We start from the raw sequence: 12917 nt of genomic DNA on the forward strand, positions 1-12917 counted from the left end.
AGTAATTGTTAACACATTATAACGTGTTATTACCTGTTCTAGTTGCTTCTGCACCACACTCTGCTGCTCCATCAAATGTTTCAGCTGCTTGGTGTCCTCCTCTGAGAACTGGCGCCCCACCTTCTTAGCCGTCCTTTGTTTGGCTGCCAGGGCCTTCTTGGCCTTCCTGTGGGCAGAGATCTGGTCTTCTAGAAACTTCTGTTGCATCTGGAGGAGCTGCTGGGTCTCCTGGAGCCACTCCTCATACTGCTTCCTCTGGCCTTCGTCTGACAGGGGAGAGAGAGAGAGGGAGAGAAAGAGAAAGCAAGGGAGACATAGAGGGGGAGACGCCATCTTTAATAGGGACACTGATATGTTACAGTACATGTTCAACCATAACGTTAGGGTTAGGGTTAAGGTTCAGTTAGGTCCACTCACTGAAAAATCCAGGGCCAAAATTGGGGGTCGTTGGCCGTGCCATCTGAGGAGTCAACTTCCCATCCTGAGACACATCAGGAACAATAGTAAGAGAACAGAAAGAGATACTTATTCTGACAGGCATTTCTACACTGTACCTACCAGTCCCAGCACATGTATTAGTCAGGTATTCACTACTGTATATATTTATATGTATGTATATATATATATATATATATATATATATATATTAACCTGTCCCAGTACGTTGACAGGCTAGTATTAGATAGTGTACATACCCGTCCCAGAACATAAAAAGGCATAGACAGGTACTCTATAATGTACATACCTGTCCCAGTACATGTCGAGGTCGAACAGCTGTATCGGGAACATGGGCTCCAGCCCTCTGCTGAATGCTGCACCAGACAAACAGAGGCTATTGTTTTAGAGTCATTACATAGATATGAAATTGAACAGGTCATAATGAGTGAGAAGCAAACCTGATGACTTTGGGAGAGTGTGTTACCTGCTGATGTGTATGGGAGTGTTCTACCTATTGACATCTTAAAGGGATAGTCACCCTAAAATCATAATTTCTTACACTTTCACGTACCTTAGATGGTCTGTTGACCAGTAGTGACACCAACTGCGATTGCCTGTCATTCTATTTGCCACCATAGCTGAGACAGGTAGCTTCAGCTACAGTAGCATTTTTACATGGATTCTCAATCCAGCCCAACTTCATCGTCTCCATTACACATCGAAATCTACTCATATTGTTGGATAATAGAATATTGCAGCGATGCTATTGTGTATACCTTTTTTCGTAAGCCTGACATCATTATTTTGTAGACATTTTGAATGCACTGGCATCTCCCCCAAGCCTACCTAGGTCCTGCAAACTATGTAGCTAATAGTAATAATAGTTCTTAAAAACAGAAACGTCATAAAAGCAACTTTAATCTTTATTTTTTTTACGACCATAAATCGTTTACGCCGAAAAGCACAAGTTTAATGGCTACACTGAGAATCAATGTCAAACTGCTAGCTGAAGCTATGCTAACCCTCTCGGCTACGGACCAGCAAATGGAATGATAGGCATTCGCAGTTGGTGTCACCACTGGTGAAAATACAACATCTAAGGTATGTGAAAGACTAACAAATTATGATTTTTGGGTGAACCATGCCTTTAAAGTGGAACTGAAGCGAAAAACCAATGAAAATACTGGGTTTATTTTTTCAGAGAACAGAGCATGATTGGTGGTGAATTCTGACATCCTGATTCACCCTGAGAAATGTTCACGGTTGTGCTTTGACTGGTATTTTGATTTCAAGTAATGGGCACTAACTGATGCAACACCCCTACTAGGCTATACAGTGCCCTCCATAAGTATTGGAAAAAGGAAGCATTTGTCTTCTTTTAGCTCTACACGCCAACAGTTTGAATTTTAAATCAAACAATTACTATTAGGTTAAAGTAGAGACAGCCTTAATTCAATGTTTTCTTTTTTCAGATTGGTTTCACCATTTAGAAATTACAAGCCTTTGTTATACAAAGTCCCCCTATATCAGGGCACCAAAAGTATTGGAAAATTGGCTTGACAGGTGCTTCTGGTTGGAGTCTGCTATTGGTGTCTGCCAACATGAGGACTAAAGAGACATCAATGAAAGTCAAGGAAGCCATTATGAGGCTGAATGATCGGAAAAATCTATCAGAACATTAGACTTACCTAACTCAACAGTTTTGAACAATAAAGCTAAGCAATTGCAAACGGCTGGTTGGCGAAGAAGGACTTCTACAGTGGATGACTGAAGAATCCATCACCTCTGCACAATTTGTTGAGGGGCATGAGCAGCCAAAGCAAAGTTTCAAAAGAATAAGGCTGTACAAGACCATTTTGAGGCAGAGTGGAGAAGTCCTCAACGACAGAACTTCTCTCCGTAGCAAAGGTAGCTTCACTGACTGTGCTGTCACTTCTATTGCCCATCATTTGTTATGATTGAGGGGCTAGAAAAAAAAATTGGGGGCTAGGTTCCGAAAGACGGGTGTGTTTTGTGGTGGCGACGACACACTCAAGACACACTCATGCATCCAAGAAACAAATCTCGCTCTCAGTTGCATTTTTTTAAAAGGAGGAGGAAAATCGTCGAAATCAGCCAGTGCAGCCCCTCTTCAAAAGAGAGCGTCTCTCTGTGGTGTACCTGTTAGAAGTGTTTACCTGTTGTTGCTGTTGTTGTTCTTGTTGATGATGGGGGCCATTCCCATGGTGCTCTGAGCCATGACCTTGTTGATGCCCTTCAGTGCCACCATCTTGGCCTTCATAATTGGGTCACTGATTGAGTCCAAGTCTGCAGGTGAGCAAGACAAGAGCGGAACCTCCTCAGTAACATCTAGCCAAGAACAAAATAGCCTCAGTAATGTCTAGCCAAATCCATCAACCTGTTCAATCTGGGTTGAAGCTGTTTCAAAATTGCCATCTTTCGAAAATACTTCACTTTTGAAAGTGAGCATGAAAACTGGCACACTGATTTCATGCTGAACAAAACCTGATGTAGTGCCAATTTAGCCTGGCCTTTTTGGAGCATGTAGCACTACCTAGAGGTTAATGATGAACTTGAAATGGTTTTAGCTTAAAAATGATAAATGTTATCATCAAGAAGCTGCATCCATGCAAATGAAGTCCTCCGAATCACGTTGTTTAGCTAACATCACTTGCCTATTTTTGAAAATGGTCATTGGTGAAGAGGTTACATTTTCCTGAAATTATAAATTTGGTTGTTACCCCTTCAAATTTTTTAACAACATTTTCACTCCACGAATCACGTAGATTACCTATTTTGGATTCAAAACAGCGAATTTCACTGAGAGGTCACTAGTTTACATCCCTGCAGTTCCTTACCCATGTTGGGGAAGAATGTGTCACTGGAGCGCTGTCGAATCATGGCTTGCATATGCCTTTGCTGCAGCTGCTCCTGCCTCTCCTGGTCCAGAAGGTCCTGCAGGAGGAGAGGCTGCTCTTCCAGCAGCATGGGTCGAACTAGGTTGTTGTCCTGGAGGTTGGGCTGATGGGGCTGGCCCTGGGTGAGAACCTGCTGGCCCATATGCCCTTGGGGGAATAAAGCCTGTTGGGCCTGCTGCTGAGGGGGAAGGATCAGACCATGGTGCTGCTGTGGGATAAGCTGGGGGTTTAGCCGATTGGGAGTAGGCAGCCTATGGGTAGGTACTTCTGAGGCAACAAAGCTATGGGCCAGTTGGTTCTCCCCTGGCTGAAGATTTGGGTTTCCTAAAGGAGCCCCCCCACTCTGGACTAGAAAGGGGTTCCCTCTGCAGCCCTCACTAGGCTGGCTGGGGATTACATCCAGGCCTGGGACCCCCTCAGCCCCCCCCCGATTGGCGATGGTCCTGCTGAGAGACAGTTCCTGCTGGACCAAACAGTCCTCTCTAAACTCTGCTTTAACTGTCTCCTCTGTTCTTGACACATCCACAGCCTCCTGTTTGATTTGACTGTGTAAGGTGTCATAACTCTCGAGGGTTCTGGAGAAGGCTGTACCCTCACTGCTAGTAGTCCTCCTCTCTACCTGGACACCCTGAAAGTCTAAGGTCTCTCTATGCTGGTGGTCAGGGTTAGGGTCCTCTACGGGCTCACCCAGCTCCAGTTCCTCATTGAATAGGTCTTTCTTGTCGTCCAGGTTGAGCTCTGGGTCTGTGTAGGCGATCAGGTCAAACTGGCCAGACATGAGGAAGTCGTCCAGGTGGAGGTCGTTGGCTCCGAGGTCCAGATCTTCTTTCCCATCGTCAGGGTCCAGGGTCAGGTTCAGATCAACCAGGTCTTTCACCTCGACGTCTTCGAGGTCTTTCACGGCAGAGTCCTCTGTGTCCAGGTGCTCCTCTATCCCGTCTCTGCTGGCTATCGGGGTCTCATCTCTCTGATCCGGGCCAGACCCAAGTAGGTTAATCTCTCTCTGACCCAGGCTTGACCCAGGTAGGATCATCACGGGTGGTGCTGTGTTGGCCGCGTGGCTGAGAGACCTGGAGAGAGGAGGGTGCTGTGGCTGCTCTGTATTCATAGTAACATCAGTCTGCTGGTGCATGTTCTCCAGGCTAGCTGACGTCTGCATGTGAATGCCAGCTGGCTGGGGGAGCCTGCCCAGCATGGGCTCCATCACCCTGGTTTCATGGTTCTCTTGCCCCTGTCCCCCTAGAAAGGTTTGCTGGGGTCTCTGAAGCTGGCTGGATGGGTCCATGGGTGGGGGTCCCAAAAGCCTAATCCTGTTCTCAGGGGCCCTGTGGTGGAGCTCAATGAAGGGTCCCATGATGTTATGCTGCTGCATGTGGAGGCCCCGTGGAGGGAAGTGCTGGGGGACACCCATCTGGGGGTGGTTGTCAACTGAAAGGGGCCTTCTCATCTGGGGAGGAGCACTGTTGACCGTGGGCCCTCCTAGTGTCTGCTGGGGCGGTCTCAGGAGCTGGTCGTGGGCCTGCAGGTTCCCTGGTGTTCCAGGAGGAATTCCCAACCTGACAGAGGATGACATTAAACAAAAACAAATTAAACAAAACCCAATCACTGTTGCTACCCAATCATTGGGTAGCAACAGATCCAAAAAGCTAGACAGCTACAACGGAGTAGATTTACAGAAGCCTGAGGATTACAAGGGTACATTGAAATCTGCTCTCACTCAACTCACCTCAGGCCTTGTGGCCTCATGCCCATACTGGCCATGCTTTCCATGTCCCTGGGAAACTGGGGTCTGCCAAATTGACCCTTGTTGGGAAACGTTCCTCGCTGGTCTCCTAGAAAGTCCATTCTCTGGTCAGCTAAGAACGTCCCAGGGAACCTTTGCCCCCCAAGGCCATGTGGAGGGCCAGCCCTGATGGTTCCTGGGTAAGGGGGTGGGGGTCTGCCAAACATGTTGGCCTGGGGGACGGAGTCTTCCTGTGACCACTGGTGAGGCTTTCTTGGGGCAGCGGCTATGCTAGCGTCCTGCAGGCCTTTCTCCTGGCGGATGGCACTCTTCTGTTGCTGCTGCCTTCGGATCAGCTGCCGTAGTCTCTGCCGCTGAAGGACAAGGCATGATATGCATTATTATTAACATGAGCTTGATAGCCATTATTCACATTAGCAAGATAACAGATTAGTAAGTAACTTCATCGCCAGGCTGGTGCACAAAATGAATTACATCTAATAACTCCTGGGTCATAGGTTTGAGCAGTAACATCAAGGATCATCATCAACAGGAGAAAACATTTAAAAATGGTGGAACATCCCTTGAGAAAGGCCATAAAAATCCAAGGTAATAAGTAGAGACGTGATTGTACAGTATCAACTGGACGTACCTGTCTGAGCCTCTCTTCAATGTCTCCCAGGTGAGTGTGGCTGGTCGACTGACTAACATCATGACTCTCTGCCGTCTGAGGGCAGGGGGGCATCTGACCATTCTCTAAGGGGTCGTGACATGGAGTGTGATTGGCCTGATTAGACTGTGGCAGGCAGAGGCCTTCCATTGTCATCCCAGAATGCTTTGAGGTCTGGGAGCCCGGCACAGGTGGTAACGTGTCCTGAAACCTGCCTGGAGACTGGTGGGAGAAGAGATCAACAGACTGGGGGGCCATTGGTGACAGCCTAGAGCCTGGGGGGGTAAAGACCTCTAGGCCACCCCCTGGTCGTGGTGTGTCTGGGCCCGTCCCTGGTCGTGGTGTGTCGAGAGGCTGGAGGTATGGGTCCCTCAGGGCTGGTCTGGGGGTTCCTGGAGGTTTGGCGTAGGGGTCAAGGGGGGGTTGTGGGGTACCTGGTGGTTGGGCGTAGGGGTCAAGGGAGGGTCGAGGGGTACCAGGTGGTTGGGCGTAGGGGTCAAGGGAGGGTCGAGGGGTACCAGGTGGTTGGGCGTAGGGGTCAAGGGAAGGTCGAGGGGTACCAGGTGGTTGGGCGTAGGGGTCAAGGGAAGGTCGAGGGGTACCAGGTGGTTGGGCGTAGGGGTCAGGGGAGGGTCGAGGGGTACCAGGTGGTTGGGCGTAGGGGTCAGGGGAGGGTCGACGGGTACCAGGTGGTTGGGCGTAGGGGTCAAGGGAGGGTCGAGGGGTACCAGGTGGTTGGGCGTAGGGGTCAGGGGAGGGTCGAGGGGTACCAGGTGGTTGGGCGTAGGGGTCAGGGGAGGGTCGAGGGGTACCTGGTGGTTGGGCATAGGGGTCTAAGTTCCTCTGACTGACAGGGGACTTGGGGAACCTGTCACTCTGTGCTGAACTGGGGGTTCCGGGAATGGATGCATATGGATCCAGGGAGTGAGATGGATTGACTGAGTGGTGCTGCTGATGCTGCTGGGAAAACTGCTCTAGATGAGGACTGGATGTGGTCTGCAGGTAGGAGGGGTCTGAGTGAGGCCTGGCGGGACCAGGAGGCTGAACATGGCTATCAGAGGGAGGTCTAGGGTTGCCTGGGAGGTGGGTGTGGGGGTCCGGAAGTCTGGGGGAGGCTGGAGGTTGGTAGTAGGGGTCAGACATCTGCAGAGGGTAGTCTGGTCTGGAGGCGGGTGGGGCTGGAGCATAAGGATTCCTGTGAGGAGGTCTCATCATTGGCATAGGCTGGCAGAATGAACTCTCCTGCGAGGGGCGCATCATCCTGACCTCATTGGCGAACCCCTCACCTGTGACCAGCTGGTGAGGGTCAGCCTGTTGACCTTGGGAGAAGCCTTCGTGCTGGGACTGAGGGGGGGGCATCGGGGCTCTGAACACAGGGACAGAGCCAGAGCCAGACCCAGGAATGGGAGTAAGCTGGGGTCTGGAGTAGGGGTCAGACAAGATCATATTGCTGTTTGACATCCTCTGGTAGAGCTCTGCTCTCTGGCCCCCAAGCCTGGCTATCGCCTCTCCTCCTGAGGGGGGACTCATTATTCCCCTCCCCTGCTGCTGCTGAGCCCTGCCCGCAGCCCTGGGGGGGCCCGCGGGGGTGCTGAAAACCTCGGAAGGCCGGGGGGTGTCTGGGGGATTAGCATAGAGGTCAGCAATGGCAGAGGTGGGCGAGCCGAAAGCCTCGTGGGCTGGGGATGGCCTCCCAGAGTCCTGCACCTCTGACAGAGAGCTTCGCCTGGGTGTGGTGGATCCCCCAGGGGGGGGTCTGGGGGTCTCCACCATCTTGGTGTATGGGTCCCAGGGTGAAGACGATCGTGAGCTGGAGGTACCTGGGGAAAACATCTGAGGGGACTGGGGACACTGGGGTGGGGAGGATAGGGAAGACTGGTCCTGCTGAAGCTGTTGGGAAGACTGGCCCTGTTGGGGGTAGGAGGTGTCATGGGTGGGCGTCCTGGAGGCGGAGGATGGAGGTGGAAGTTGGGGCCTCAGGAACACGTCATCAGCTGCCTTACATGGCTGCAGAGGAGAGGCATGTCCTCCGTTGTTGGATTGAGGGGTCATGGGACTACCCCTATTGGTTGGATCTCCATCTGACTGGCCAATAAAAAGCTGTTGTGTCTGTTGTTGTTGTTGCTGCTGGAGCTGTTGCTGCTCATTCTTCACCTGCTCCAGCTTTTGAGTGGCATCTATCTTCGCCTGCTGCTTGCTCTTCTGTCTCATTTGCTGCCATGGACACAAGAGAGGAAACACTTAAGTTAAGGAAGTCTTTTGGAGCCAGTGAATTAGTAATATTAAGATGATATGGTACTAAGAATGCTCTCTCTCCCTTACTCACAAAAACATAGTGCTGTTGTTTCAGTATGAGTGGTGTAGCATCTGAGGTTCAGCCATGCAGGTGTAATAATGTAATAACATGGTAATAACATGGTAATAACATGGTGATGGAATAAAGCTGTTGGAGGCTGTGACTGTTTCAGCAGGTATAGCAGGACAGATATAGCAGCTAACTAGTTATTCTCCCTACAACTGTCTTTCAGTGGTAACACATGGTGTCTTAAATAACAGAAATAACCTTCTCCATTCACACTGGCTATTCTCTGTTCCTTTACATCATTGATTCTAGGTTGTTAGCAGTCGAGTGCCAGAACGGTGCCTTGCCCATGGATCTTACCAGAGACACTCCTCCTGCTGCTATAGGTGCCTGGGTGGTATGTCCAAATAGGACATCTTTATTGGTTGATTTTAGGGCTTTGCTTTTTGGGACCTGTTCCTGCCGCCTCTTACCGGGTTCCCACATCTGATTTAACTCTCCCTTTTCAATGCAAATTCACAATTAGTAGACTGTATGATCAGAACGCCATATGTATTGGTTAACAATGACTCACTCAACCATGCACATGTAAATGTCAAACTGGTGTTCATGCCCCAAGGTTAAAGTCAATCTCTCTCTCCCTCCCCTTGACATGCAGAGCTATGATCACTATGGTGGTGTGAGATGCCAGTACACACACACGCATGCATGCACACACACACACACACACACGGTTTCTCAACCTTTAACACACGGTTTCTCAAGCCCCTTATATAGATATTGTACATGCTACACATGCCTGCAGTACCAATAGAAATAAAAACACTAAAGAATATATGACGTTCTATTTTGATAAAGCCTGAATGCCAAAGAATCATTAAATCCAGTATATTACTCTCAGGTTCAATTAAGACGCATGTATGAAAATAAAACAAAAATCAAGCAACAAGACCGATGCTTGGAATGGTGGTTGCGAAACCCTCAGCAGTGCCCATGCTTCAGTCTACTGCCTGTTTAAAAGACACACCACCCTCCCATCCAGGCCTTGCCTAATATGCACACACAGACAAACACCCACACTCACACACACACACACACACACACCCACCCACACACACACACACACAGACACACACCTGTCTGAACTTCCACTCCTGCTCGTGTTCAGACTCCTTGGGCTTCAGCGGGTCACTGAATATCAGATCCGTTTCCATGGCATCACTGGGCTGGTGATGATGTCTTTTCAGCGAGTCGTTGGACATCTGAACCTTGTTGATGCGCAGCGCTGCGCGGTTGTCACGCGCCTTTTGCTGGGAGAGACGGGACTGTTCATACTTGGTTCATACTTTAAAAACACATCTCTACACTTACGTTTCTTCGTGTGTTGCAATCAACTGTATGCACTTTGAGATTCTTTTTTTTGTTTCACACTGTAAACATGACTTCTACATATAGAACTCAATATAGTGGACAGAAACAGTAACTTACCACATACGGTGCCCTGTCCTGAGAACTAGCTTTCCTCCACAGTTTGGAGATTTGTTTCACTCTGGTAGACCAGTCTGAGACAGAAAACAACATTAGCCACTAAGATGAAGTCTTCCTCATTCGGCAAACGTGCAGAAAGGTGGGATTGTAAGTGGTTGATTAATTACCACTATTGAAGAGCCTAGGGTGTGGGTGTGGGTGTGTGTGTGCGTGTGTGTACCTGGGAAGTCAGTTCGGAGGGTGGGGAAGTTGATATTGGTGTAGAGGACGGGCGCTACGGTTGCCATATCGCCGAGCGTCTCCTCTTTCTCCCACTTCAACGTGCTCTTCTGAGCGTTGGACATACTGTCTGACTCCACCTCCGTGACAGGGGCCGGACTAGGGGCGCTCTGCGGTCCAATCACATCACCTCCCATCTGGCTAGACTTCCTGTCCCTGAGGGGAGGAGGAAAGAGAACTCCACATGTTCATCTCATCAGCAGTCGCCTCACACCCATGAGAGCTAATAGGCATAACATAACAGTTGAATCTCGCCAGCAGAATAAACACAAAACATCATCATCATCCACTCTTACCTCATGTTCTCTGGGAATGGCATTCTGTGGAGGGGTGAGAAGATGCCAGGGCGACAGGGGCCTGCACCGGGTATCATGGGAGTAAAGTGGGTGTTGGATCCCATCAGGCCGTTGATCATTGGCATGCGTGGAAACATCACTCTGCCTCCTACAGAGTACAGACATAGCCCAGTCACAATCAGATACACACATGATATGATGGGACATAATAACCATGCACACATACACACATGTAAATGAAGGGTTAGAGTCAGAGGGAAAGAGAGGTTAGGAAACCACAGGCATAACCATGCACATCCAATATGATACGATAATAAGATTGTGTGTGTGTATCAAGACAATTTCCCAATGGGCCATGGTGCCTGGGTGTGGGAGGGGCATGGCGCTGGTACCTGGTACCTACCTGGGTGTGGGAGGGGCATGGCGCTGGTACCTGGCACCTGGCACCTACCTGGGTGTGGGAGGGGCATGGCGCTGGTACCTACCTGGGTGTGGGAGGGGCATGGCGCTGGTACCTGGTACCTACCTGGGTGTGGGAGGGGCATGGCACTGGTACCTGGTACCTACCTGGGTGTGGGAGGGGCATGGCGCTGGTACCTGGCACCTACCTGGGTGTGGGAGGGGCATGGCGCTGGTACCTGGTGCCTACCTGGGTGTGGGAGGGGCATGGCGCTGGTACCTGGCGCCTACCTGGGTGTGGGAGGGGCATGGCGCTGGTACCTGGCACCTACCTGGGTGTGGGAGGGGCATGGCGCTGGTACCTGGTACCTACCTGGGTGTGGGAGGGGCATGGCGCTGGTACCTGGCACCTGGCACCTACCTGGGTGTGGGAGGGGCATGGCGCTGGTACCTACCTGGGTGTGGGAGGGGCATGGCGCTGGTACCTGGTACCTACCTGGGTGTGGGAGGGGCATGGCACTGGTACCTGGTACCTACCTGGGTGTGGGAGGGGCATGGCGCTGGTACCTGGCACCTACCTGGGTGTGGGAGGGGCATGGCGCTGGTACCTGGTGCCTACCTGGGTGTGGGAGGGGCATGGCGCTGGTACCTGGCGCCTACCTGGGTGTGGGAGGGGCATGGCGCTGGTACCTGGCACCTACCTGGGTGTGGGAGGGGCATGGCGCTGGTACCTGGTACCTACCTGGGTGTGGGAGGGGCATGGCGCTGGTACCTGGTACCTACCTGGGTGTGGGAGGGGCATGGCAACTGGTACCTGGTACCTACCTGGGTGTGGGAGGGGCATGGCGCTGGTACCTACCTGGGTGTGGGAGGGGTCCAGGGATGGGTGTTTGGGTGTGAGGTAGTTGTAGAGGCTGGCTGGCGCTAGGGCTCAGGACTGCAGTAAAGAGATCCTCCACGTCCTTCCCCTCCAGCTCTGTAGGGGTCAATGGTACACAGTGAGAGTCTTAATACACATAAGCTACCACCAACCAGTTCCAATGTGTATACCTGAACCTCACTGTAGAATCTCTGACACAATGATAATCACACTTTCACTCAGGGGAGGCTGGTGGAGGTAGAAATCGGAGGACAGGCTCACTGTAACATTACTCATTCGATTCCATGCATTACAATGAGCCCATCCTCGATTTTCTACCTCCACCAGCCTCCAATGCTTTCACTCTATAAGAATCTCTCTGAGTTACTGATCCTGTGTGTGAGCGCTGATAAGGTACGTCATAAAGACACAAACCTGGAATCTTGTAGAGCTTACTGAGAATGGCACCTGAAAAACATACACGTGAGAATTACATGGCTGTCATTTTATAAACGTTAATGGAGGTTCAGTAATAAAAAATATTCAACCTTCAGTCAACAATATACTGAAGGATTTTACCGTAATGAAAGGCCTAAGAATTGTGCACAATCTCAACTAAAACCAAAGGTCTGTGAGCAAAATCTTGCACAATAAATGATTATTTGTTAGCAGAGACTGTGTGTCCTCTACTTTTTCACTAACAGTTATGACCAGTCGTTTCTTTGGTCATAAGATAGACCAAATAGATAGTCCAAATAGACCTGAGATAATCATACGTTCAGACTCCAGATCTGTAAGACATGACAACAACAGTCGTAGGAGTTGGATAAATCCCACATACATCTGTAGCTACACTAACACGTCTGTATAGTCTCACCATCGGCCACCATCTTGTCCAATTCTGGATTCAGGATGCCGTCAAGAGGCTCCTCCTTGACATCAAGGACGGGCACAATGGGGGTGGGGCCAATGTCCTGACCAGCTGTGGAGAGAGAGAGGGAAATAAGTCATTAGGAGAGGAGGAGAGAGGGAGGGGTGGGCCCACACACATTCCGTTCGCTTTAATTTTAAAACACTTGCAGTTAGTGTATTATTATGGATAGGAGGGTACTACTAGTGCTGGAGGGAGTGCACTATACATATTTCACTATACTGTTGAGAGGTAGCTCATTAAAAACATTTCATTGTACGTTTACAGTCGCATCCTGTGCACATGATAAATACACTTTGATTTGACTACAGTGAAGTGTATTTGAGATTTTAAGTGCGAGGCAGCTTCAGAGATATAAGAGGCAGCCTCAGAGATATAAGAGGCAGCCTCAGAGATATAAGAGGCAGCCTGACAGAGGAGAGAAGAATAAAGGCAGCAAGATGAAGGAGTGGAGAACTGTGGTTCTACCTGGATCGTTTCCTGGCTTCCCCAGCTCGTCCGACAGCATTCCCAGGAGATCAGCGTCCGTACGCAGGACTTCCGAAAGGTCCATTAAAGGATCCTCAGAGCTGGCTGGAGATGTAGAGGACAAAGACACATCTCTCAACTGCTCA

General features: G+C 50.2%; 1 protein-coding gene across 1 annotated transcript in view; it reads right to left on the bottom strand.

Annotated features, from left to right (window-relative positions):
* The window catches only part of LOC310818642 (histone-lysine N-methyltransferase 2C-like), a 68929-nt gene that overhangs the window by 14176 nt on the left and 41836 nt on the right, over window positions 1-12917 (bottom strand). Inside the window, exons 29-43 of the mRNA XM_083689638.1 lie at window positions 12772-12876; window positions 12250-12354; window positions 11808-11840; window positions 11373-11489; window positions 10115-10262; window positions 9760-9974; window positions 9540-9613; window positions 9188-9361; window positions 5732-7963; window positions 5083-5453; window positions 3297-4912; window positions 2616-2745; window positions 746-812; window positions 418-481; window positions 34-266 (exon numbers count right to left, since the gene is read on the bottom strand). Coding sequence (XP_083545764.1) covers window positions 34-266; window positions 418-481; window positions 746-812; window positions 2616-2745; window positions 3297-4912; window positions 5083-5453; window positions 5732-7963; window positions 9188-9361; window positions 9540-9613; window positions 9760-9974; window positions 10115-10262; window positions 11373-11489; window positions 11808-11840; window positions 12250-12354; window positions 12772-12876 — 5684 coding nt within the window. The remainder of the gene's footprint in view (window positions 1-33; window positions 267-417; window positions 482-745; window positions 813-2615; window positions 2746-3296; window positions 4913-5082; window positions 5454-5731; window positions 7964-9187; window positions 9362-9539; window positions 9614-9759; window positions 9975-10114; window positions 10263-11372; window positions 11490-11807; window positions 11841-12249; window positions 12355-12771; window positions 12877-12917) is intronic.

Source organism: Argentina silus, assembly GCF_951799395.1.
Source record: "Argentina silus genome assembly, chromosome: 1".
In the NCBI taxonomy this organism is placed as follows: domain Eukaryota; kingdom Metazoa; phylum Chordata; class Actinopteri; order Argentiniformes; family Argentinidae; genus Argentina; species Argentina silus.